The sequence below is a fragment of the Macrotis lagotis genome, chromosome X (assembly GCF_037893015.1).
Source record: "Macrotis lagotis isolate mMagLag1 chromosome X, bilby.v1.9.chrom.fasta, whole genome shotgun sequence".
Taxonomy (NCBI): domain Eukaryota; kingdom Metazoa; phylum Chordata; class Mammalia; order Peramelemorphia; family Peramelidae; genus Macrotis; species Macrotis lagotis.
Genome location: NC_133666.1, coordinates 658156000 through 658180055, shown reverse-complemented (window position 1 = coordinate 658180055; position 24056 = coordinate 658156000). Strand labels below are relative to the sequence as shown.

Genomic DNA, 24056 nt, shown 5'->3' with positions numbered 1-24056 from the left:
AAACTCCTCTTACTGAATTCAAATCTGTCCTCAGACTCTTATCTGTGTGATTCTGCGCAAATCACTTTACCCTATTTGCCTTAGTTGGCTTCATCTGTTGAGCTGGAGAAGGAAATTGCAAGCCATTCCAGTGTCTTTGCCAAGAAAACCCTAAATGAGGTCACAGAGAGACAGATATGACTGAAGAATGGCTGAACAAGAAGACATACTAGTTAGGATAGCCATAATATATAGAAGTTTATAGAGCCATGTATATCATTCATATATAAACTTTTATGTTTCAGTATTTCAAGTTTATTTTTCTTCTCATCTAGAGTCATGTCCAGTATTATTCATTGTAATTACAGTGCTGAACAACAGGCAACCAGATTAATTTATTTTAACATATAAATACACAGGCCCCAAATTAATTGCAAAAGTAGAGGGGGAAGGGAACAAAATAAGTTTTAAGTGCCTTCCATGTTCAGCATTGTGCAAAGTGCTTTACAAATATTACTTGATTTGATTTCAGTTGACATAATAGTATTTTTCTCCTCTCCATCTCCCAACTTAGTTTATTCCCGGGAATATGTTGGTTTTTATTCACTGATTTGATTAATTCTTGTTAACATTTTTTGTCTTAAGAAAATAGTCTCTTTGAGGGGAAAAAAACCCTACATTTTTTTCTCTTACTTTCTCCCCCCCTTAATTTCTTCCAGCTGAATTGCCCTTAATTGACCTGGTGAAGTTATATGAAGGTGCCTTTATGCCAAGTTTTCAGTGGCCACAGCCTAAGCCTGAGAGTGAAGAGACCAGTGAAGAAGAAGGTAGGCTTTAATTTCATTTTTAAGAACCACTGTAGCCACAGAGTGATTTAACTTGAATAAGCCAATGCTTATCATGCTGAACTTTATTTCCTTTTTTTTTTAATATGTCTGACCACTCACCCCCCATGGTCCATCCTCTCCTCCTTTATTCAATCCCCACCCCTTCCCCCTGCTCCCCCCCTTCTTACTCCAGATACCTATACCCCATTGAGTATATATGCTGTTTCCTCTCTTAGCCACCTCTGATGAGAGCAAAGGTTCTCTCATTCCCCCTTGCCTCCCCCCTTCCATATCATTGCAATAGCTCATTGTAATAATAAAAAAATCTTATTATATGAAATATTTTGGCCTATTCCCCCTCTCCTTTTTCTTTCTCCCATTACATTTCCCTTTTTTTCTATTGACTCCATTTTTACACCATATTTTATCTTCGAATTCAGCTTTCTCCTGTGCTTCAACTATAAAAGCTCCCTCTACCTGCTCTATTAACTGAGAAGGTTCATATGAGTCTTATCAGTGTCATTTTTCTACGCAGGAATACATGCAGTTCATCATCATTAAGTCCCTCATATTTCCCCCCTCTCCTCCAATCTCCGTGCTTCACCTGAGTCCTGTATCTGAAGATCAGACCTTCTGTTCAGCTCTGGCCATTCCAAAAGGAACCTTTGAAATTCCCCTGGTTCATTGAAAGTCCATCTTTTTCCCTGGAAGAGGACATTCAGCCTTGCTGGGTAGTTCATTCTTGGCTGCATTCTAAGCTCTTTTGCCTTCCAGTATATTATATTCCAAGCCCTACGAGCTTCCAATGTAGTTGCTGCTAAGTCCTGTGTGATCCTGACTGCAGCTCCATGATATTTGAACTGTGTCCTTCTGGTTGCTTCTAATATTTTCTCTTGGGAGTTCTGGAACTTGGCTATAATATTCCTAGGGGTTGGTTTTTTGGGATCTCTTCCTTGGGGGGATTGGTGGATTTTCTCCATTTCTATTTTGCCCTCTGCTTCTAGAATATCAGGGCAATTTTCCTGTAGTAATTCTTTGAAAATGATGTTAAGACTCTATTCCTGATCATGACTTTCAGGTATTCCAATAATTTTTAAATTTTCTTTCCTAAGTCTGTTTTCCATATCAGTTGTTTTTTCAATGAGATGTTTCACATTTTCTTCTAATTTTTCATTTTTTTGGTTTTGAAATATTGATTCCTGATTTCTGGTAAATTCATCAATCTCCCTGAATTCTATTCTTTGTCTGAAGGATTTGTTCTCCTCAGAGAGTTTTTTTATCTCTTTTTCCATCTGTCCAATTTTGCTTTTTAAGGCATTCTTCTCCTCAATAACTTTTTGAACTGTTTTATCCATTTGACCTAAGCTGGTTTTTAGCATGCTATTTTCTTCAGCATTTTTTTTGGATTTCTTTGACTAAGCTGCTGACTTCATTTTCATGTTTTTCCTGTATCTCCTTTCTTTTCCCAGTTTTTCTTCCAACTCCTTCATTTTATTTTCAAAGTCTTTTTTGAGCGCTGTCAGAGCCTGAGCCCAATTTCTGTTTTTCTTGGAGTCTTTAGATGCAGGAGCTTGTACCTCCTCGTCTTCAGACTGAGTATTTTGATCTTTCTTGGGCTCATGAGCAAAATATTTCTCAATGGTCTTTCTCTTATTTCTCTGCTTGCTCATTTTCCCAGCCTGAGCCTGGTTTTGGGGTACTTCCTGAGCTTTTGGGACACTCCCACAAGGGTCTCAGTGTGTGAGGCTCTGTCCTCCCTCCTGGTCTGTGAATGACCATAAGCGCCCCCCTCTGCCACGGGCCGAGGTGGGGGGGGGGCCCTGTTGTTCTATGGTGGGGCCTAGACTGTGATCAGGATCTGAATGTGGTCAGAGCCCCAGAGTCCTGTTCCAGGGGCAGAGGACAGAGCTCAGCAGTCTCTCTTCACTCCCCTCCCTCAGCTCAATGGGCTCATGCCCTGGGGGCTCCTGCTTACCAGCTCTGCCTGCTTCTGGGCTGTGCTGGCCAAGCTGCTGGCTGTGTGCCCTGAGGGCTGGGCTCCACAAGCTCGCAGAGGTCCCCACCCACTGTTCCCCCACTTTGTGCCCGGTGCTCCCCGGGGTGCAGCTCAGGAGACTCCCCCACTGCTGTGAGCTGCCTCCAGGAGGCTGAAGTTCTTTTGCTCTGGTGGGCCACCCCTCTGGCAGTCCGCCCCTCTGACCCCGGGGAGCAGAGCCTTTCTGCACTTTTCCAGGTTACCTTGAGTAGGAAAACTACCTCACTGGGTCCCTTTGTGGGTTCTGTCTCTCAAAAGTTTAGAGTCCTTAGTTTCACGTTTTATCAGAGAGTGCCTAAGACTTGATCCCTTATTGTCCCCATCATGGCTCCACCCCCACTTTATTTCCTTTTGATGAGATTGAAGAACAGCTTGGAAAAGAAGTTATTAGAGAAAACTTTTGAATAAATAGTATTGAATTATGTCAATTTTATCTTTTTTTTATCAAAGCATTTTATGTTCAGATCTAAAAAGCACTTAAATATATAGTTGGAAGATTTGCTTTTGCTTTTTTGGATGTAGAATTTTTCTCTATATTTTCACCATTCTATGTTATGAACATCGGTGAACTTATTTTACCTTTACCATACTATATGTCTCACTCTGATGCCTCCTTGTGTAGAGGGTGAGTAGCTCTGAGTACAGTGTTAGTACTAGCAGAGCCTCCCAAGGGAAGCCAGGAATGGAGAGGCTCTCCATCACCATACTCCCAGTTTCATCTTCTTTAGTGAAGACAGCTGGGCAAACAGACACACTAGGGTCAGCTTGTGCAACACAGAGGATACTAAGAATAGTGTCTAGTGATCACTGACTTAACATACAGTCCACAAAACAACTCCATCACTATGGAGAGTTTCTCACAAAATGAATTCAGGAGGCAGAAGGAAGAATTGCTCATAGGTTCTCTGTGAAAAGAAAAAGTAGGTGATAAATTTATTTCTTTTGTGCCCATCTTCCTTTGTTTTTGATCTGTCCTTGTTTCCTTACTTCCTTATCTTCTGGCTGATCCCTTAGTCCATCATCTTATCCCAGGCACACTTTGTAGACCTCCAACTCTGAGCTGCTTCCATTACTCCACATTGTTGTTCCTATGTGTATGTATTTGTGTCCTCCTGGAGTGTGTTCTGTATCCACTCTGCTTCTTTTTGCAGCAGATCTGTGTTAGATACTATCACTGGAGCCCTCCTTCTTGCAGGGTACTTCTATCTTAGTCAACACTCTTCCCAAGCTTTCTACATTTGCTCTTTTTCCTGCTTCAGTCTAGGTGTTTCCCAGCTTGTTCCTGAACCCTCATTTGCCTCCCTTGGTAATTTCATCAAATCAGTTCTGTGTAATAGACTCCCAAATCTCCATATGCATCTAAACTCTTCTGGACTCCAGCCCACATTGCCAGATACTTACTGGACTTTTCCACCAAGAGGCCCATCTACATCTCAAATTCATTATATCCAAAAGGGAACTCATTATATTTTTCCCTCAAATTCTCCTTACACCCAATTTTTCCTTTTTTTTGTGTTTATATTTCCAATCTGAGAGTTTATTCTTTCCTCTCTTTTCTTCCACATAGCTTTTTTGTTCCTGAGTTATATCAGTTCTCTCTCCTCAGCATCTCTGAGACCCATCCTCTTTCTGTTCCTGTAGTCTCTCTTTTTGATTGCAGATCTTCATCCCTTATTACTTGAACAGTTATGTTGTTCCTCCCCTACCCAGAAAACCTGAGTTTCATCCTATTGCCCTTGGCATGAAAAGTTTTCAACCTGGGGCTCACAGCCCTCCACTTTAAGATTGGGGTATGAGTACCTTGAGAGGAGAGATGGTTAATCTTCATACCTTTAGCCTTGGTCAATCCCCAGATTGCACAGAGTGGGGATTTAACAAATACTTTCTCATTGTTTTATTGTTCTAATGCTTTTCATGCATTTTTCATTTCTGCTGAGGCTGACTTGTTATCTGCTCCCTCCACACCTTTGCATACTGGCTTTGTCTTTCATGTAGGTCCATATTTAATTCTTCAGGATAATGTGGGCTGCTTTTTTTTTTTGATTTTGCAAGGAAATGGGGTTAAGTGGCTTTCCCAAGGCCACATGGCTAGGTAATTATTAAGTGTCTGAGGCCACATTTGAACTCAGGTACTCCTGACTCCAAGGCCAGTGATCTATCCACTATGCCACCTAGCTGCCCCTGCTTTGTTTTTGTCTTCGTGTTCCTAGCATGTAACAATGTCCTTTTCCTGTTAATAGAAGCTTAATGTTTGTGGAATTGAATTGAATAATAGTTAACATTTATAGAATGCTTTAAGATATATAAAGTACTTTATAAATATTATATTATTTTATTCTCATAATAGCCCTAGGAGAGAATTGCTATTATCATCATTATTATCATCATTATCATCATCATCATCATCATCAATACCCTCATTTTGCAGATGAGGAAATTGAGTCAAGCAGAGGTTAAGTGACTGATCAGGATTATACCACCTGCTAACTGTTTGAGGGCAGGTTTGAACTCAGGTCTAACTGATTCCAGCTCCATTACTTTTCATTGACTGTACCTCCTTCTTGTTGTTCAGTCTTGTTTGATTCTTTGGGATGCTTTGTGAAGCTGTGGACCATGCTGTCCATGAGATTTTCCTAGCAGAATTACTGGAGTGGTTTGCCACTTCCTTCTGCAGTGTATTAAAGTAAACATATTAAGTGATTTGCCTAGTGTCACACCACCTGTGAGGCAGGATTGAACTTGGATCTTTCTGACTCCAGGTTTGGCTCTTGAGCCACCAAGCACCTAGCTGCCTGCAAATTGAATTGAATTATTTCACGAGACTCATGAGCATAAGAACAAAAACAATCTTGAAGATCATTGATATGTTAGCATGTTTTGTAGAGCATGAAGTTCAAGAAAATTTCACAGAAAACTTGACCAGAGCCTCCAAACCCAATCAACATAAACTTGGACACTTTTTGTTTGTTTTTCCAAGGCAGTGGGGTTAAGTGTCTGAGCATGCATTTGAACTCAAGTCCTCCTGACCCCAGGGCTGGTGCTCTATCCATTGCACCACCTAGCTGCCCCAACTTCGATAGTTTTTAATGTTAAAGTGAAAAGATAGCACAGGGATTTTAAAAACATTGGAAAATGTGATTTAGAATTGGAAAACAAAACTGCCACTAGATGTCTGTGAAGCTAGCTTGTAGAAAGCATTGAGTAACATCCTAAAGCACTAAACTGATTATTCTCTTAGATGATAAAGATCTAGATATTGTTGTGCAACTATCTCAGTTCTATTTAAGAAACTTTTCTTAAACATCTAATGCTGAGCACTGGGGATTCAAAGAAAGGTCATAAGCAGGAGCAAGGAGGAGATATACAAAGATATGCAAAACATAATAGATACCCGAGAGATCAGAAATGTTTCTTAAAATATCTACCCTGTCTCTTTCCCATGTCAATTAATTTCCATGGATCACTGTTACTCCTTTTGACTTTTCAAGCCCATCCTAACCTGGCCCCTTCCCCCCCTGGCAACTTCTTATACCACATATTCTTCCAGCTAGTGATGCTGGCCTCCTTTCTGTCCCTCAGTAAATCATTCAACATTTCTTAAATGTCTGCTATGGACTGGGCCCTATGTTTAGAGGTGGGATTATGAAAAGGGGCAAAAGTCAATTCCTGTCCTCAAGTAGCTCCCAGACACTTAACAAAGGGGGAGTCAGCATGCAAATATATGCAAACACATACAAAGCAAGCTATAGATAACAAGACAGGATAACTAAGAAGTAGTTAATGGAGAAAAGGTACTGAAATGAAGAAGAGCTAGGGAAGGATTCCTGTAGAAGGGGATTTTAATTGAGGCTTAAAGGAAGCCAGGGAAGTCAGTAGTGAAAGTGGTGGAGGAAGGATGAAACAGGAGGCCAGTGTCATTGGATTGAGCATTTGTAAGGTAACAAGATATGAGAAGCCTGGAAAGGTAGGAGGGGACCAGGCTGTGAAAGTCTTTGAATACCAAATAAAGTATTTTGTATTTGCTTCAGAAAGCAAGTTTACTGATTAAAGCATGTGTTATTAGACCTGTGTTTTAGGAATAGTACTTTAGTGGCAAAATGGAAGTTGGACTGAAATAAGGAGAAACTTGAGGCACCACTAGCAGACTATATAGTAATCCAGTCTTTTTTTTTTTTTTTTGGCAAGGCAATGGGGTTAAGTGGCTTGCCCAAGGCCACACAGCTAGGTAATTAAGTGTCTGAGGCTGAATTTGAACTCAGGTCCTCCTGACTCCAGGGCCGGTGCTTTATCCACTGCGCCACCTAGCCGCCCCAGTAATCCAGTCTTGAAGTGGTGAGGCATGTCAGGAGAGTGGCAGTGTCAGGTGAGAGTAAGGGACATATTTGAGAGAGGTCTCAGAAGTGACAAACCTTGACATCATATTGGATATGTGGGGTGAAAGATAGTGAAGAATCCAGGTTAGATTAGTGAAGAATCCAGTTTAGGTTATAAATCAGAAGGATTGGGAGAATGATCTTCCATCTATAGTAATAAGGAGGTGTGAGGGTATGATTTTGAAAAGTCTGAGAGACATAATTTCTAGGTAATTAATCATTTTATTAATTAGGGCTATTAAAGTATTAATAAGAGGATGGTTATTTGACTTTTCTTATTTTTTTTTTTTTGCAAGGCAAATGGGGTTAAGTGGCTTGCCCAAGGCAAGTCAAGAGAGACAAACAAGAAATGGCCTTATACTGCAATAGATGACAGTGATAATAATCATCATCATCTATTCTTGACACATATATTATCTTGATAACAATGGGGTTTTTTTAGGTTTTTGCAAGGCAAATGGGGTTAAGTGGCTTGCCCAAGACCACACAGCTAGGTAATTATTAAGTGTCTGAGACTGGATTTGAACCCAGGTACTCCTGACTCCAGGGCCTGTGCTTTATCCACTATTGAGAGACAAAGTCTCCTCAGTGAATCACTAACTGATGACAAAACTTAAAGAGTTTCTAACTATGGGACCTATGAGGGGAAGCAGTGTGAGGGGAAAAGGAAAGAGATATATTGATGCATTGATAAGATCAAAGGGAGCAATGCCCTTGGTAAGCAGACCTTATAGATTAAAGGTGCTTAGGGAAAAAGTAAATAGTAAACAAATAAAATGAAATTGTCTATTTATGAGGCTCAGAAGTCTCTTCTCATAACTTCTCTAGATTTTTTTTATTTTTATTTTTTTAGGTTTTTGCAAGGTAAATGGGGTTAAGTGGCTTGCCCAAGGCCACACAGATAATCATGAAGTGCTCTATCCACTTCAGCCACCTAACTGTCCCACTTTAGATATTCTTCAAAGCAGCCCTGTGGTCTGGGTGTAGTCTTTGACTGACTAACTTCTGTGATTCAGGTCATTTATAGATATCTCTTTCTCTGCTTAAAATCTCATTAAAATTGATTTTAACACAATTTTAAATTTACTTTGCCAGTAACCAGGTCAACTGATAAGAGTTAGCTCAAACTTTTTATCTCTACTATTAGAAAAATCAGATTTGGAGCCCTTTAGACCAGAGAATTTACATTTTTTAGGTTAGCCAATTGTCATGTTGATTTATTTAAGAAATTTAAATGCAAACCAAAAATTAGAACCCAATTTTTATACTTGGCATTATTCATTCCCCCATTTTATTTATAATTGTGACAAAAGATGTTGGGATGGAATGTATAAATATATACTTTAAGAACTATTCATATAAGTTGTTAATAAAACATTTTCAATTTCTAAGCCATTTCAGATGAATAGCCCCTAGTAAAAGTGGATTTTTTTTAAGGCATTAATAAGATGGACTTCAAGTCAGACTTCTTTTGAGATAGCTAATTGTACCAATATTCTTTCCAGTAATTGAGAGTGTTATGATATTAACAGAATTGAGGCTGTATGATATTAACTTCATTAAATAATTTTATCCTGATTTCACAAGTCTTTGCATCATTGCCTAATTATTCCCACTCTATTGTGAGTAATTAAAGGACCTAGGAATATATAACCAGTAACAGATGACAAGGCTAGATATTTATTTATTTTTAATGCTTCTTTACTTCAGAATATAGAAAAGACTAAAATTCTACACCAAATAGCTTAAATCTTATATCTACATCTCATGATATCTCAGATGTGCTCTAGTATTAGCCTAAAAGATCTAATGTTATATTTATACTGATCACTTATCATGATTATAGAAATTTGTCATAAAAGAAGAGGGACATAACTTTAAGGGAAAATGTTCCCCTATTTTGATGCCAATTCCAGACTACAGTCATATATAGATAGCCAAATGCATTGAGCCAGATTTAAATGGATATTTTGCATTCAAATGGAAAACTGGGGAAACTGAATTAGGATAATCCTATCTCAGTCTGTACAAAAAGTCTTTCTTTCAACCATTCCCTGAGAACTCCACCAGCAGTTCATGGGTATCAGTGAAATCCATGAAAAAACTGATAGGGTTGTTATGCATTATTGGCTTAATAATAGTCCTTGATAATCATATCTGGATTCAGGCTCAGAATAATAACATCAGTTATAGTCCTATAAGATCTTAAATAGCAAGTTCTAATAATCACAGCTTTGGGTAGATTTGATTATTAAGAATTACATATCTTAGATTACATGTATTGACTGTTATCTCACATTGTAATAGTAAGAGATTCATCATAAATTAAAAATCACAACTTATCTTGCTTTATGAGAGGAAGGAACAGGAACATAAATCTAACACATCAATACTATTCTTAGCTAAAGACCTACAATAGTGAAGCCAGGTGGGTAGATTTCTTGAATGAGAAAAATGAATTAAGAGAGTCCAACCTGGGGGCGGCTAGGTGGTGCAGTGGATAGAGCACTGGCCTTGGAGTCAGGAGTACCTGGGTTCAAATGTGACCTCAGACACTTAATAATTACTCAGCTGTGTGGCCTTGGGCAAGCCACTTAACCCCATTGCCTTGAAAAATCTTTAAAAAAAAAAGTCCAACCTTAGCCTTCCCAAGGTAACTTCCCTACTTTATTCCTAGGGACAGATAGCTAGCTTTTGATCACAAATATTATTTCCATTGAGCTGCTGACTGCTGACATTTATCTTGAAGTACTCATTTAAATTTGGCCCAGTGACAATAAACCTAAGAATGAAAAATCAAAAAGAATAATCAGCATTTCCCCAAAAGATTTCATCTCAAACAGTAAAGTCTCACTAATCACAGTAGGACTGGACACAATTGCAATCAATATCAACTTTTTTTTTCTTTGTTTATAAAGATTTTGTTTTGAGTTTTACAGTTTTTCCCCTGATCTTCCTTCCCCCCACCCCCAACAGAAGGCAATTTGCCAGTCTTTACATTGTTTCAATGGTATACATTGATCCAAATTGAATGTGATGAGAGAAAAATCATATCCTTAAGGAAGAAACATAAAGTATAAGAGATAGCAAGATCAGACAATAAGGTATCAGGTTTTTTTTCTCTAAATTAAAGGTAATAATCCTTGGTCTTTGTTCAAACACCACAGTTCTTTCTCTGAATACAGATGGTATTCCCCATTGCAGAGCCCCAAATTGTCCCTGATTGTTGCACTGATGGAATGACTGAGTCCATCAAGGATGATCATCACCCACATGTTGCTGTTAGGGTGTACAGTGTTTTTCTGGTTCTGCTCATCTCACTCACAGCATCAGTTCATGCAAATCCCTCCAGGTTTCCCTGAATTCCCATCCCTCCTGGTTTCTAATAGAACAGTAGTGTTTCATGACATACATATACCACAGTTTATTAAGCCATTCCCCAGTTGAAGGACATTTACTTGGTTTCCAATTCTTTGCCACCACAAGCAGGGCTGCTATGAATATTTTTGTACAAGTGATGTTTTTATCCTTTTAAATTATCTCTTCAGGGTATAGACTCAGTAGTGGTATTTCTGGATCAAAGGGTATGTACATTTTTGTTGCCCTTTGGGCGTAGTTCCAAATTTCTTTCCAGAAAGGTTGGATGATTTCACAGCTCCACCAACAATGTAATAGTGTCCCAGATTTCCCACAACCCTTTCAACAATGATCATTATCCTTTCTAGTCATATTGGCCAGTCTGAGATGTATGAGCTAGTATCTCAGAGAAGCTTTAATTTGCATTTCTCTAATAAGTAATGATTTAGAGTAATTTTTTATATGACTATGGATTACCTTGATCTCCTCATCTGTAAATTGTCTTTGCATATCCTTTGACCATTTGTCATCAATATCAACTTTTGCAATAAATTTGCTGACAAAATTTATCATGCCTTTTAAAAATTATGCAAAAGATTTTTGCATAAACATTCACCCAAAAGATTTTTACTTTATTTTTAAACATTCCTTTCAAAAAGAACAGCTTAAAATTTATTCTGATCTCAAAAGACAGTCACTAGATTTTCATGAAGTAAGCTGACAGATATCGCTTATTCATACCTTTACAGCAAATATAAACCTTTAAAACTAAAATTTATCAAAACTAAGATGCTGTAAATTTTCTTTTAAGTATCATAAATAAATTTCCAAGGTACATAAACAAAATAAATTCCTAATTACCACATAGAAATTCTAAGTGAAACAATGCTCTAAGTAGACACAATTAAATTAGCTTTATATAATAACCCCTAATAATTTAATTAATATTATTATAATTTTCTTAAGTAATAGCCAGATAATTTTTGGTGAAACTTCTCTTTTTAAATATAAGCAAATCTGAATGTTTATTAGAGTACTTCAGAATATCACAGCGTAGGGTCATCAGGGTTGATAAAATGATATAACTACCTAACAGATTATGAAAAATTGCTTTTCTAATAGCTGCAGTGATTTACCAAATATATAGATAATGAGCTGTGTTTTGTACATATTAAGATGTCTACTGGGCATCCAATTTGAGATGTCTGAAAGGCAGTTGGAGATGTAAGATTGGAGATCAACAGAGAGGTTGGGGTTATTTAGTAAATTAAAGAATCATCAACATAAAGATGTAACTAAATCTATGGGAATATCAACATCATTTGGTTATATATATCATTTAGTTGGAGCAAAAATCAGTGTCAACATCCAGTTAGAAATCTAAAGATGAGGAGCATATCCACAGTTGAAAAAACTTCACCTTGACTTTAAAGTGAACTGACAATGTTGAAAAATGATCATTGGAAAAAAAAAGCAGAAATGGGGACCTTAATTATCACCATTTCCTGGACATAGTTGAATGATGTAGAATAATTGTCATAGTCTGGAGACCAGAAGACCTCTTAGATTACCTAATCTGTCTACCCTGATCTTTCTAGAAGGAGAAAGAGGTCAAAAAAAGGCAGTACATTTTTTAAAATATTAAACCTTATGGAGTAGGATGGTGGAAGATTATAAACAATATTCCCTTAAAAACACTGAAAAGCAGTAGAAAATGAAAGTAACTTGATGGAAAGTTTGCATCGAGACTCAAGTGATTCAAGATGTAAGTATGTTTTGAAGAAACTGGCAGAAAGACAAAATTGAAATAAGTTGGAACAGCTCATCAGTATTAATTTTAACTTTTTTCATCATTAGTGCAGTCAATGGGGCCACCACATTTGAACCCTTACACCTTAGTATTGTACATGCTGTACAAATAATACACAAGTAATTCAGACAGAATCTTGAAAGCATTAAGTGATCTGTTTATAAGATTAATTCAGGAAGGTGAGCGATACACCACTAGAATAGAAAGAATCATATACAGTATTACTTTCCTTAAAGGGCAGCGATTAAAAACCATCCATAACTGTTCACTCATACCTATTCTCATCTTCATAAAATCTTGATGTAAATACTTGGCATATGAATTGAGGATTTTCTTGGTGCAAATATCAGAAAGGACAGGAAAGCTTTTGCAAATAATTTTATAGAGCAGACCACCTCTTTATAGATCTTCATTTAACTAAAAAAGTATAATGAATACAAGATCCCATTGTGATTTATTTAAAAATTTTTTAGATTATTTGTTTTTATTTTTATCTTTTTTTGCAAATTTATCCCTCCTCTTCCTCTCCACAAAGAATGATCTCTTATAACAATTTATAAAAAAATAAAGAGAAAAAAAGCAGCTCATCAAAATCTGAATGGTCTTCCCCTTTTGGAGAGAAGTGGGAGAATTGTATTTTTGCCTCTCTCTGGTTAGATTTCATCATTATAAATTGTTTTATTGTTGATTACTAAAAACAAAAAGCAAAAGAGACTACTTGACTCAGGACCAATAATAATAATAATAATAATAATAATAATAATAATAATAATAATAATAATAATGTTTTTGTTATTGTTTGTTTGTTTTTAGTCCTGAGTTTTTAATGGCCCCATTTAGGGTTTTCTTGGCCAAGATACTGGAGTGATTTGCCATTTCCTTCTCCAGCTCATTTTACAGATGAGGTAATTAAGGTTAGCAGGGTTTAATGTCTTGTCTAAGGTCACAAAAGGTACTGTGAATCTAAGGCTGTATTAGGACTCAGGAAGATGTCATTTTGACTTTAGACCTGGCATTCTATCCACTTCACCCCCTAGTTGGTCAATAGTGATGTTAGCTGAGTTTATATAGTATTTAAGTTTACAAAGTATTTTGCTCATATTTTTCTCTTTCTTCTTCTTTCTCTCTTTTTTCTTTTTTGTTGTTAAAAGAATTTAATTTAGTTGATATTTTTTACAAACCATAGTCACACATGAAGGATTGAATTGTATTGTGTCAGTGGTATTCATGGTAGTAATATGAATATATTTTCATATGAACAAAGACAATCTTTAAAGCCTTTCTTCCAAAGGAAATAGCCATAGTAAATAGCCATCATAATAACTCTTCATGAACCTTTGATTAGTAATTTCAGTTGAGGTATATAACAGGGAGATTTCTATTTGCTAAAGATAATCAGTTCTGTTACAGGGGATTTCTTATATGGGATCTGAATGAATCCTTGTTGGTAGGTAGGTTCTTTCCCCCCATTGGACACAGATTGTTTTTTTTTTTTAAATGAGCATTAAATTTAACACTATAGTAATAAAATTGCCTCTTTTTGTCCTCTTCTGCATTTTTGTTTTCCTTCCTATTTTATTGATCTTTTTTTCATTGCTATCATTTTCCTAATAGATGTTCGCTTTTATAGCAAACAAATATAGTTAAACAAAATAATACATCTATTTGGGTGAAAATTTATTCTTCATCACATGCCTCTGGTTAATCATCCATCTGTCAAAAGTCAGGCAGCTTACACCATCAGTCTTTAAAATCATATTTGGTCACTGCTGATCAGCGTACGAAGTCTTCCAACAGCTCCTATTTGTAGATGATATTGTGCTGATTGCATCAACTCTAGTTTCATGTTAGAACATCTTCAGTGAGATCTCAATTCAGATTATTCAAAAAATTTCTATCTGATAGTCCATCCAGGAAAAAGCTAAATGAATAAAAAGTCTGTTGTATATATTATGACATGAAATTGATTGATTATTATTTTGATTTTTTATATCAGTTCATTTGATTGAGTTGGGTGGATAGTTGAATAGGAAAGAGGACAGACTAGATAGTATTTGAGAAAGTATGGATTGACTTTGGCAGTTAGAAAATGCTTCTTTTTTTAGAGGCAGCTGGGGTTAAGTGACTTGCCCAGAGTCACAAAGCTAGTAAGTATCTGTGACCGGATTTAGACTCAAGTCCTCCTGACTCCAGGGCCAGTGCTCTATCCATTCTACCACATAGCTTTCCTGAAACTGCTTCTTAGAGACCCAGGCTCATCTTTTATTTATTGCTATTTTTCCTAAAAAGTGGTACCCATAATTGAATCCCATCTTTAGTTATGATCTGGCCAGGAAAGAAGACAGAACACCTCCTAATTTCCTGCAAGCTTTTCTCTTTTATAATATTCCATAACAATGTGTTAACTTTTCTTTCAACCCATATCATACATCTGACTTACATTGAACATCCAGTGTACTAAAACTCTTCTTCAGATAAACTGTTGTCTTGTCACTTGTGAAGTTCTTTGAACCTAAGAATTGAAATTTTTCATTTATTGATGTTTAGTTTGATCTCAGACTTGGCCAATCATTGTAGCCTGTGTTTTTGTTTTTTTGTTTTTATCTTTTTTCCTTTTTTGATCTTAACTGTCATTTAACTTGATAGCTATTCCTGGTAGCTATTACCTGAATATTTGATGGGCATATTGCATACTTTTTCCCAAATCAATGATAAAAATGTTAAAAAGCAGAGAGTCAAGCTCTGATTTCTTTAAAGTCCACTAGAGAACTCTTTTTCAAGTTGACATCAAATCACTAATGGTCATTTGAGTTGCTGTGTATTCTAACCCCCTGAAAAAATGGATTAGTTGATATTTTAACAAGAATATTTAGGGATTTATATTGGTGAAAGGAGAGAAGGGAATCTCCTTTGTGGATAAGAACTTTGGTGGCTTTGTAGGCTATCAAACACATATCCAGAAAGTTAGGGTTTTCTGCTGCTTTAGGCTTGGGTAAGTGGTGAAGTTCTTGTTGCTGTTGAGGAAGAGTATTGTTTATTTGTAGGGAATTGCTGAAGCTTTTATTTTAGGAGGTTGGTGCCTAATCCTAATGCTCCTTTAGACATTTGTTACACAGCTGTAAAAAAGTCATCTTCAGTATGTTGGGGATTATCTTCAAGGAGTTGTCCTGGATCCTCTTGGTGTAAGTCAGGTATGATAAATCTGTTTTTTTGGGACCTCATGATCTTACTTTCTCTGAGAAGAGCTCATCTTAACTTGTCTTCACCAATTATTTATGAATGCCTGAGGGAGGTAATTGTCTTTTTAATCCTTTCCTTATAGTACATTGTTTTTCTGTTTGGATGTTAGAATTCATTTATAAAATGATTAACTACAATCCCATGAAATTTATTGCATTTTCTAGACACAGAAGACTCTACAGGTGACAGAGTTTGTCAGAAGGAAATGGTTGTCATTGACTCACTTCTCATCATTGATCAGTGCAAAGGTTTGGAGAGACCAAATATGAAACCAAACACAAGAGATATTACCGAAGTAGCAGCTCTGGCAGAGACTGTACTGCCCAAAGGCAGTGCTCGAATCACAACCTCGGTAATGCTTATAGTTCTTATAAAGGCTGGGACAAGAAAATAGAGTCTAGGGAGAGAATGTGAGGAAAGGGTGGGTCCAACAAATTCTTGCCTTCTAATCTGAAAGATAGGAGATAGGTGATTTTTTTCTTACTATTTTTAAATAGGACATAAAGAGATAAGCTTTTTTTGTTAGAACAGTTTTTTTAATTTCCTGGGATTTGATGACTTCAAGAAATATTTTGCAAGGCAGTGTGGGGGGTGGGGTGGTTAAGTGACTTGTCTAAGGTCATACAACTAGGTAATTATTAAATATTTAAGACAGGATTTGAATTCAGGTCCTCCTGATTCCAAGGCTGGTATTCTCTATCCACTGTGCTACTTAGCAGTCCCTTAATAATCCTTTTTTTTTGCAAGGAAAATGGGGTTAAGTGGCTTGTCCAAGGCCACACAGCTAGGTAATTATTAAGTGTCTGAGACCAGATTTGAACTCAGGTACTCCTGACTCCAAGGCTGGTGCTTTATCCACTACGCCACCTAGCCGCCCCTTAATAATCTTTTGTAAAAGTTGTTTATCTTTTCTGCAAAGTATCCTTCCTTATTTTTTTCTTAGTATGTTTATCAAAAATAAGCTGTTTATGAATATCTTTTGTTTTTATATCACCTACCATTTCCAGTATATTCTTTTTTTCCTTCTTCCCAGAGAATAATGTCTTAACGCAAAAACAGTTCTGTAAAAGTCTGGCTTATTTATAATGTTCCACATGCATATTATTGTAGTATTCTTTAATAGTTTGCTTGTGACTTCTACAGATCAATTTTAATACCCCATCTTTGTTGTATGGAGCATTAAGAGAGTACCAGAAGATTGGACTGGACTGGTTAGCAAAACTATACAGGAAGAATCTCAATGGCATCTTAGCGGATGATGCTGGGCTTGGTAAAACTGTCCAAGTTATTGCCTTCTTTGCACATCTAGCTTGTAATGAAGGTGAGGTTTTAGTTTTTAATGTCTTTGAATGTATATGGTTTGAATGTGTGTGTGTGTGTGTGTGTGTGTGTGTGTGTGTAGCAGTTTTACTGGACTGATGTCCTTTATTAATCAAGTTAATATCTTGAGTAAATTCAAGAGTTTGACTAATATTAAATTTATAGTGTTAATGTAAATATCCCTTCTTTGGGACTTTAGAAACTTCTGTCCAGCCTCTCCTTACTTCCTTTCCATGTCACTGTGATAATCCAGTAAATAGAGGGAAACACTGCATCTGAATGGTTAATAACATTATATGATCCAACTGTATTATACATTTTTCCACTAGCCTTTCTTTCCTCTTGGTATGTTTCTTTTGTGACTAATAGGACCCTCCTACTCACTTTTCAATTTTCTGTATCCTAATTCAATTATCTTGATGCACAACTTGAGGCTTATGCCCTGGGTTTTTTGGGTAATTTTTTCTTTTATGTTGACCTAATTGTTTATACTTAAAGAGTAATTTGTGTATTTTGTGTTTATTTGTGTGTGTGTGTGTGTGTGTGTGTGTGTGTGTGTGTATTTTACTGAATCCTGAACATACCCTCAAACTAATAATGTAAGGGCATTAAATTTTCAATAAACATCATGAGCAACTGAAATGTTGCCATAAAGACCTGTGCTAATTGTTATCATCCTAAATAAAAATAACAGGAAGCAAAAATGAATTATTCTTCGCTATATACTTCGATTGGAACAAGCAGTATTTAGTGTTTCTCTTTATTGCCTATAATTCAAAATCTGAAATTGTAATAATGCTAGGGAAAGGGATTAGATTTGTGATTTCAACTTCCAGGAGGTGAAATTCCTTCTACCAGTGCAGATTGGTAACTTTTTTTCAACTTAGTCATAGAGAGTTGTCTGGCAACTGAGAGGTTAAGTGACTGGCCAACAGTTATGTTGCTTTGATGTGTCATAGGTAGGGCTTGAACCCAGGTCTTCCTTTCTTCTAAGTCATTTCTCTGTCTACTGTTACCATACTGGCTTTCATAAAATTTATGAATGTCAGACAGATTTTGTATTGATGTTTCCTAATCCAAGCAAAAGAAGGTATTTTGAAATTATAGAGGTGTAATTTTTCTATATTAGAATTGTCCATGTAATATATACATGCTTATCTTATTTATAATAGTTCTTACATATTTAAGATTGTCAGTCCATTGCAGTATGGATAAGGACACTGAACTTGAGAGTCAAGAATATCTTTGTTCAAATTTTGCCTTACATGCCTTATATTCTTAGTGGCTGTGTCTTGGTTAAATTTTAACCTCTCTGTGCCTCAGTTTTCTCATCTGTAAAAAGGAGGAGTTGAGTTTAATGGTTTCTTCAAGGCCTCAGTCCATGATCTTGGAATGCTATAATGTCTTTTTTTGTTCCTGAGGTTTTTGATGATAATGCTAATCATAGGTTTCATTTGTTATTGTGTTTTATGTTTTAAAGTGCATGTTTCACAATAGTCCTTTAAAAAAGAGTGTGCATGGGCTAAAATGAGTAAATCAAAACTCAGGGAGTCAAAATGATTTATTCCATAGTTCTTGAGGAATTTCAGATAGTGTGGCTTGTGGTTCATTGCTTTTTCCACTATAACATGTTGCTTCCCAGTGTAAAAGATGAGGGAAGCCTGGAATGGCATAGATAGCAGTATCTTTTAGACAACTGATTTTTTGTTTCCTATCTTTCTGGTTTGAGAAACTAGGAGAGAGAAACATAGATTTCTTGATTTTATAGTGTTGGATGGAGAAACTGGTTACCTAGAGAAGAGAGACTTCTTTCTTTCACTTTTCTGAGGGGAAGATGGAATGGATCTAGACTTTAAATGGAAGGAGAGATCATATATCTTGGCTGACTATTCATAGTAGTAGCAAAAGCACTAGCAAATAAGAATCTCAAGAAGTTACACCAGGTATTATGTTTTTTAAGTCCCACTAATGCTTGAATAATCTTGGTATAGGTCTAGTTAAGGTTTTCAAAGATTTTTTTTGCCAAATTTAGGCTTATGTACTCTACACTCCAAAGATTGCCTCATAGTTACAAACAGTTCAGTACTCCAGTGCTTCCTTGATCTCATTAGGGTGGATAGTTCCTCCAGGCTGTAAATTGAAATCTACACCTAATTTTCCATCCTTTGACTATAATTATAGAACACAATTTGATATCCCTTTGACTGAACACTCTAAGAACATAGCCATGAGTTGCCATTGTTAACTGTGGAATAGGTATTTTGATGGAAATTATTATGGGAGAATGTGAATGAGTCATAAAGAAAAGTTATATAGGCTGTGCAGGTAGAGATAAATCATCCAATCATTCATTATTGGGTGGAATACCTATACCTTGATGTGATTACAGATATATTGAACCATTAATTACTCTCTGATCAGACCTTGTTATTGTTTTCAAACTGACAAGCATAGCTAAGGACACCATTTGTGAGATAAATAATTTTAATGGTAAACATTAAAGAGTAACAACTCCACCTATTTAATGTTAGTGTTTATTTGTTATCTTAAAAATTTATTTACCATTTTAGTTAAAATGTTTGAAACCCCAACACAACTTTGTATAATGAGAATCGTTTTTTTATTTCTGCAGGTAATTGGGGCCCTCACCTTGTGGTTGTGAGAAGTTGCAACATACTAAAATGGGAGCTTGAATTGAAACGTTGGTGTCCGGGACTAAAGATTCTGTTATACTTTGGCAGTCATAGAGAACTTAAAGCAAAGAGACAGGTATTATTATTATTTTAAAATTTAAAAAGGAAATTTATGTTTACAAAAACAGTATAAAATTTAAATACACAAGACATGACCAGGAATATAGTTCTTAATGACATATTTTATAGTTTGAGAGGTTATCATCTTTTTTTAATTAAAGATATTATTTCTGTTTTACAGTTTTCCCCCCAATCTTACTCTCCCCCCCCCAATGGAAAGCAATCTGTCAGTCTTTACTTTGATTCCATGTTGTACATTGATCCAAATTGAGTGTGATGAGAGAGAAATCATATCCTTAAGGAAGAGACAAAAAAGTCTAAGAGATAAACAAGATCAGACAATAAGATAACTGTTTTTTCTCTAAATTAATTGAACTTTGGTTATCATCTTTTTAAGAAGCTATTTGGACTCTGGAAATCTTGAGGCAGTAGCTTCCTGGGTCTAAAACATCAGCTTTAAAAAGATAACGACCTCCTAAACTTGGGTGCCCCAATTTGCCTTCTATTTTTATATCTTAAATTATTAATTCTACAGTTTAAGATTGTTTATTAGTTTATTAGGATAGCATTGATAGCAATAGCCAGATCTTCAGAGGCCATATAATCCATGAGTTTTTACCTTTTTTTTTTGGTGACTCATCCCCTTTTGCAGTCATTCTGGCAAAACTTTAGCGACCCCTTCTCAGAATAATATTTTTAAATGAGTAAAATAAAATACAAAAGATTACAAAGGAACCTAAAGGTTAATGAAAATAAAAATTTATCCAAGTTGACAGACTCCCTGAAACCTGTCCTTGAATCCTTTGGGAGTCTATAGACCCCCAGATTAAGAACCCCTCTATCCTAAAACATGAACCTTCTCTACAAATTATAAATGTTATGATCATATTTCATCTCACTTTAATTTCTTTGTAAACCATCTTTGTTGTTCTTCAGGTAGTACCATAGAATAGTCTCTGATAATTTCATTTCCAAAATTCAAGGGCAACCAATTGTTTCTAATGTGATAATGTCTTCAAATCTTCTACTTAATGAGTCAATGAAAGTTACTGGGATAAATACATTAGAAAATGGCCCTTAGGAGCATGTGGTACAGTAGATAGAGCACTGGCCCAGCAGTCAGGAGGATCTGAGTTCAAATTTGGTCTCAGACACTTAATAATTGCCTAGCTATGTGACCTTGAGCATGTCATTTAACTCCATTGCTTTAAATAAATAAAATTTTTTAAAAATGGCACTTAAATGCAAATATAACTGATTGCTATTTTTTATAGTGATGTGGGCCATTGTTAGGAAACTACATGACTGCAATTTTGACTAATTCTGTAGCTCTTGGAATAATTAGTTCCAGGTGAAAAAAAGGAAATCAAAACAAAATGTTTAAGATTTATTTTGTATACTACAGGAATGGACTGAACCCAACAGCTTCAACATATGCATAACCTCTTATAAACAATTCTTTAAAGGCCATCATGCCTTCATGAAAATGAGGTGGAAATACTTAGTCATTGATGAGATGCAGCAAGTAAAGAACATGACTGAGAAGCACTGGGAGGCAATTTTCAGTCTACGAAGGTTGGACATATTAATCAAGTATTTTTTCCTTCTAAGTAATTCTGGACTTTTATGTAATTAAATGCATGTTGATTTAGAAGTTGTCTTTTAATGAAATTTTAATTTTGTATAATTATTTTTCAACTCTAATTATAGAACAGCAGAGATAGAAGAAATCTCACTAGGTCATCTTGTTCATTTTATTTCTTCAAGGCAGGCCTACACTTGCAATTCCCATAAAAAATGGCTACTTAACTCTTTTCTTAAAATCTTAAGCAAAGAAGAAACTAATTTATATAGTAGTGTTTCAAACAGTATTTATTTCTTGGTTTTTTTATAGCCAATTACGCCTGCTCCTGATAGATACACCTTTGCATAACACCTTGATGGAATTGTGGACCATGGTACACTTTTTGATTCCTGGAATTTCTAGACCATATCAGAACTTTCCAGTAAAACCAGCCAATGAGGAGAGCCAAGATTACTACCATAAAGTTGTCATAAGGTTGCACAGAGTATGTCATGCTACTTTTTTTAAGCCATTTAAAAAAATAATTTTTGTCTTAAATAAATAGTATAGTTTCTAATAAGACTAACGGGGAATTGTGTTGTATTTTTTCAGGTGACTCAGCCATTTATTTTGAGAAGAACTAAAAGAGATGTTGACAAGCAGCTGACAAAGAAATATGAACATGTGTTAAAGTGTCGCCTTTCGAGTCGGCAGAAGGCCTTGTATGAAGATGTAATCTTGCAACCTAGGTAAGACCACCACCCCACTGCAGTGAGAGAGATGTGATCCACATATATTAAAATGTGACCTAAAAAGAAGTGGCATCAAAGATAGAATAACTCACTTATTAAGTTTCCTTAGTCATGCAGCTTTGTTTTAGTGGGAAGAGCATTGTACCCAGAGGTAGAGGACTGATTTTTGAAAATTTAGCTCTGCCACTTATTACCATTAGCTGAATAACTGGAAAATTCATTTTCCCACTTTTAAGACCTCAGTTTTAGGGGTGGCTAGGTGGCGCAGTAGATAGAGCACCGATCCTGGAGTCAGGAGTACTTGAATTGAAATCCGACCTCAGACACTTAACAATTACCTAGCTACCTAGCTGTGTGGCCTTGGACAAGCCACTTAACCCCACTGCCTTGCAATCTAATAATAATAATAATAATAATAATAATAATAATAATAATAATAAATTAGGGGTAGCTAGGTGGCACAGTGGATAGAGCACCGGCCCTGGAGTCAGGAGTACCTGAGTTCAAATCTGGCCCCAGATACTTAATAATTACCTAGCTGTGTAGTCTTGGGCAAGTCTCTTAACCCCATTGCCTTGCAAAAACTAAAAATAAAAAAGAATACAGGGGAAGGGGAGGCAGGTTGGGAGAGAAGTTCAGCCAAAAGATATCTCTGAGATACCTTTGATCCCTTCTCAACATTATGATCTGGGGATATAACCTTCTAGATGTTTTGAGTGTATATTCAACATTTCCTCTTAGACTATTAGAACTATAATTATACTATTGTTCAGATTACTGAATTTTGATTTATTTTTAAAAGATGAAACTCATATTTTGAAGCAGAAAAACATTGGAATTTGTAGGAATTCAAACTTGTCAATTTATACCTTTAAGCAATTGTTAACTTACAAGAGAACATAATAATGCATAATTATTTTTCAGTTAATAGAAGATAAATAATATATTGAAAGTCCACATTTAAATTGAACTAGATAACTATCACTTTTTTTCTTAAATGAACAGAACTCAAGAGGCTCTTAAAAGCGGACATTTTGTCAATGTCCTAAATATTCTAATGAAACTTCAGAGGATATGCAATCATCCTGGTCTGATAGATCCTAGGCTTCCTGGCTCTTCTTATGTTTTGGAAACACTGGAGTATAGATCTGCTTCTCTAATTTTAAAGGCATTGGAATGTGGTTTTTGGAAGGTGAGTAGAAAATTCATAAATGTAAAACAGAAGTGGGGTGGGGGCTCTATATGTTTGTGTGTGTGTGTAAAAAGTGGATACCTTGTGGACATGTTAGTTTGTACATGAGAATAATTGCCTGAGTTAAACCAGAGAGGTGAGGGGGATTATCTGAAGTCATTCTATCTAGTATTCCATATGTAAATTATTGAATGGTTGTTGTTTCTCAACCCTGTGTTAGGCCATTTAATTTTCTAGAAAAGATTAGCAGAGACAACAAAATAGAAAAATTCAGTAGAATAGATGAAAGGGTAGGGGTTGGGGAATTCCAGTAGAAAGGAAAAATTTAGTTTAATAGTTCTCTCCTCTAATTTCATTGTGGTTTCACCATGAGACCACTTGCTATTGTATAAACCCCCTGGAAAATTTAATATTTCCTTCCTGGCCATCTCATTTTTTCTTTCCAGCTTCAGGTATTGATCAGTTTGCTTGGTTTCTTGTCCTTCATCATCAGTTTACTTTTTATAAAATAAGCATATAACTTTCCTTTAAAAAGTTTCCTTAGGGTTTTTGCTGTAAACTTCAGGGAGTCCCAATAAGGGATTTAAAATTTAATGATGAGAGTTAAGGAAATGTTAAAAAGCTTATGTTAATGGGCATTGCATAATAGGTGAATGATAGAGCTGAGCCTTTACTTCTGTTGTCTGAGTGTTTTTATTTGGAAATCAGCATACTGCTGGGGAAGATTACAGGGACTTGCTGGAAGGCTAGTTGAAGGCAGGGACACAGTGAGGAGACAGGTTATTTGGACTCTGCATGGTGGATGGTAGGATAGGCTAAAGGGCAGGGAGGTTCCTAGTGGCCTTGAGAGCTAG

At 36.0% G+C, this 24056-nt stretch overlaps 1 protein-coding gene across 1 annotated transcript in view; it reads left to right on the top strand.

Annotated features, from left to right (window-relative positions):
* Positions 1–24056, top strand: part of EP400 (E1A binding protein p400) — a 135009-nt gene that overhangs the window by 35798 nt on the left and 75155 nt on the right. The window contains exons 13-20 of the mRNA XM_074205228.1: positions 699–806; positions 15786–15973; positions 16765–16942; positions 19574–19710; positions 21100–21269; positions 21589–21763; positions 21871–22007; positions 23016–23202. Coding sequence (XP_074061329.1) covers positions 699–806; positions 15786–15973; positions 16765–16942; positions 19574–19710; positions 21100–21269; positions 21589–21763; positions 21871–22007; positions 23016–23202 — 1280 coding nt within the window. The remainder of the gene's footprint in view (positions 1–698; positions 807–15785; positions 15974–16764; positions 16943–19573; positions 19711–21099; positions 21270–21588; positions 21764–21870; positions 22008–23015; positions 23203–24056) is intronic.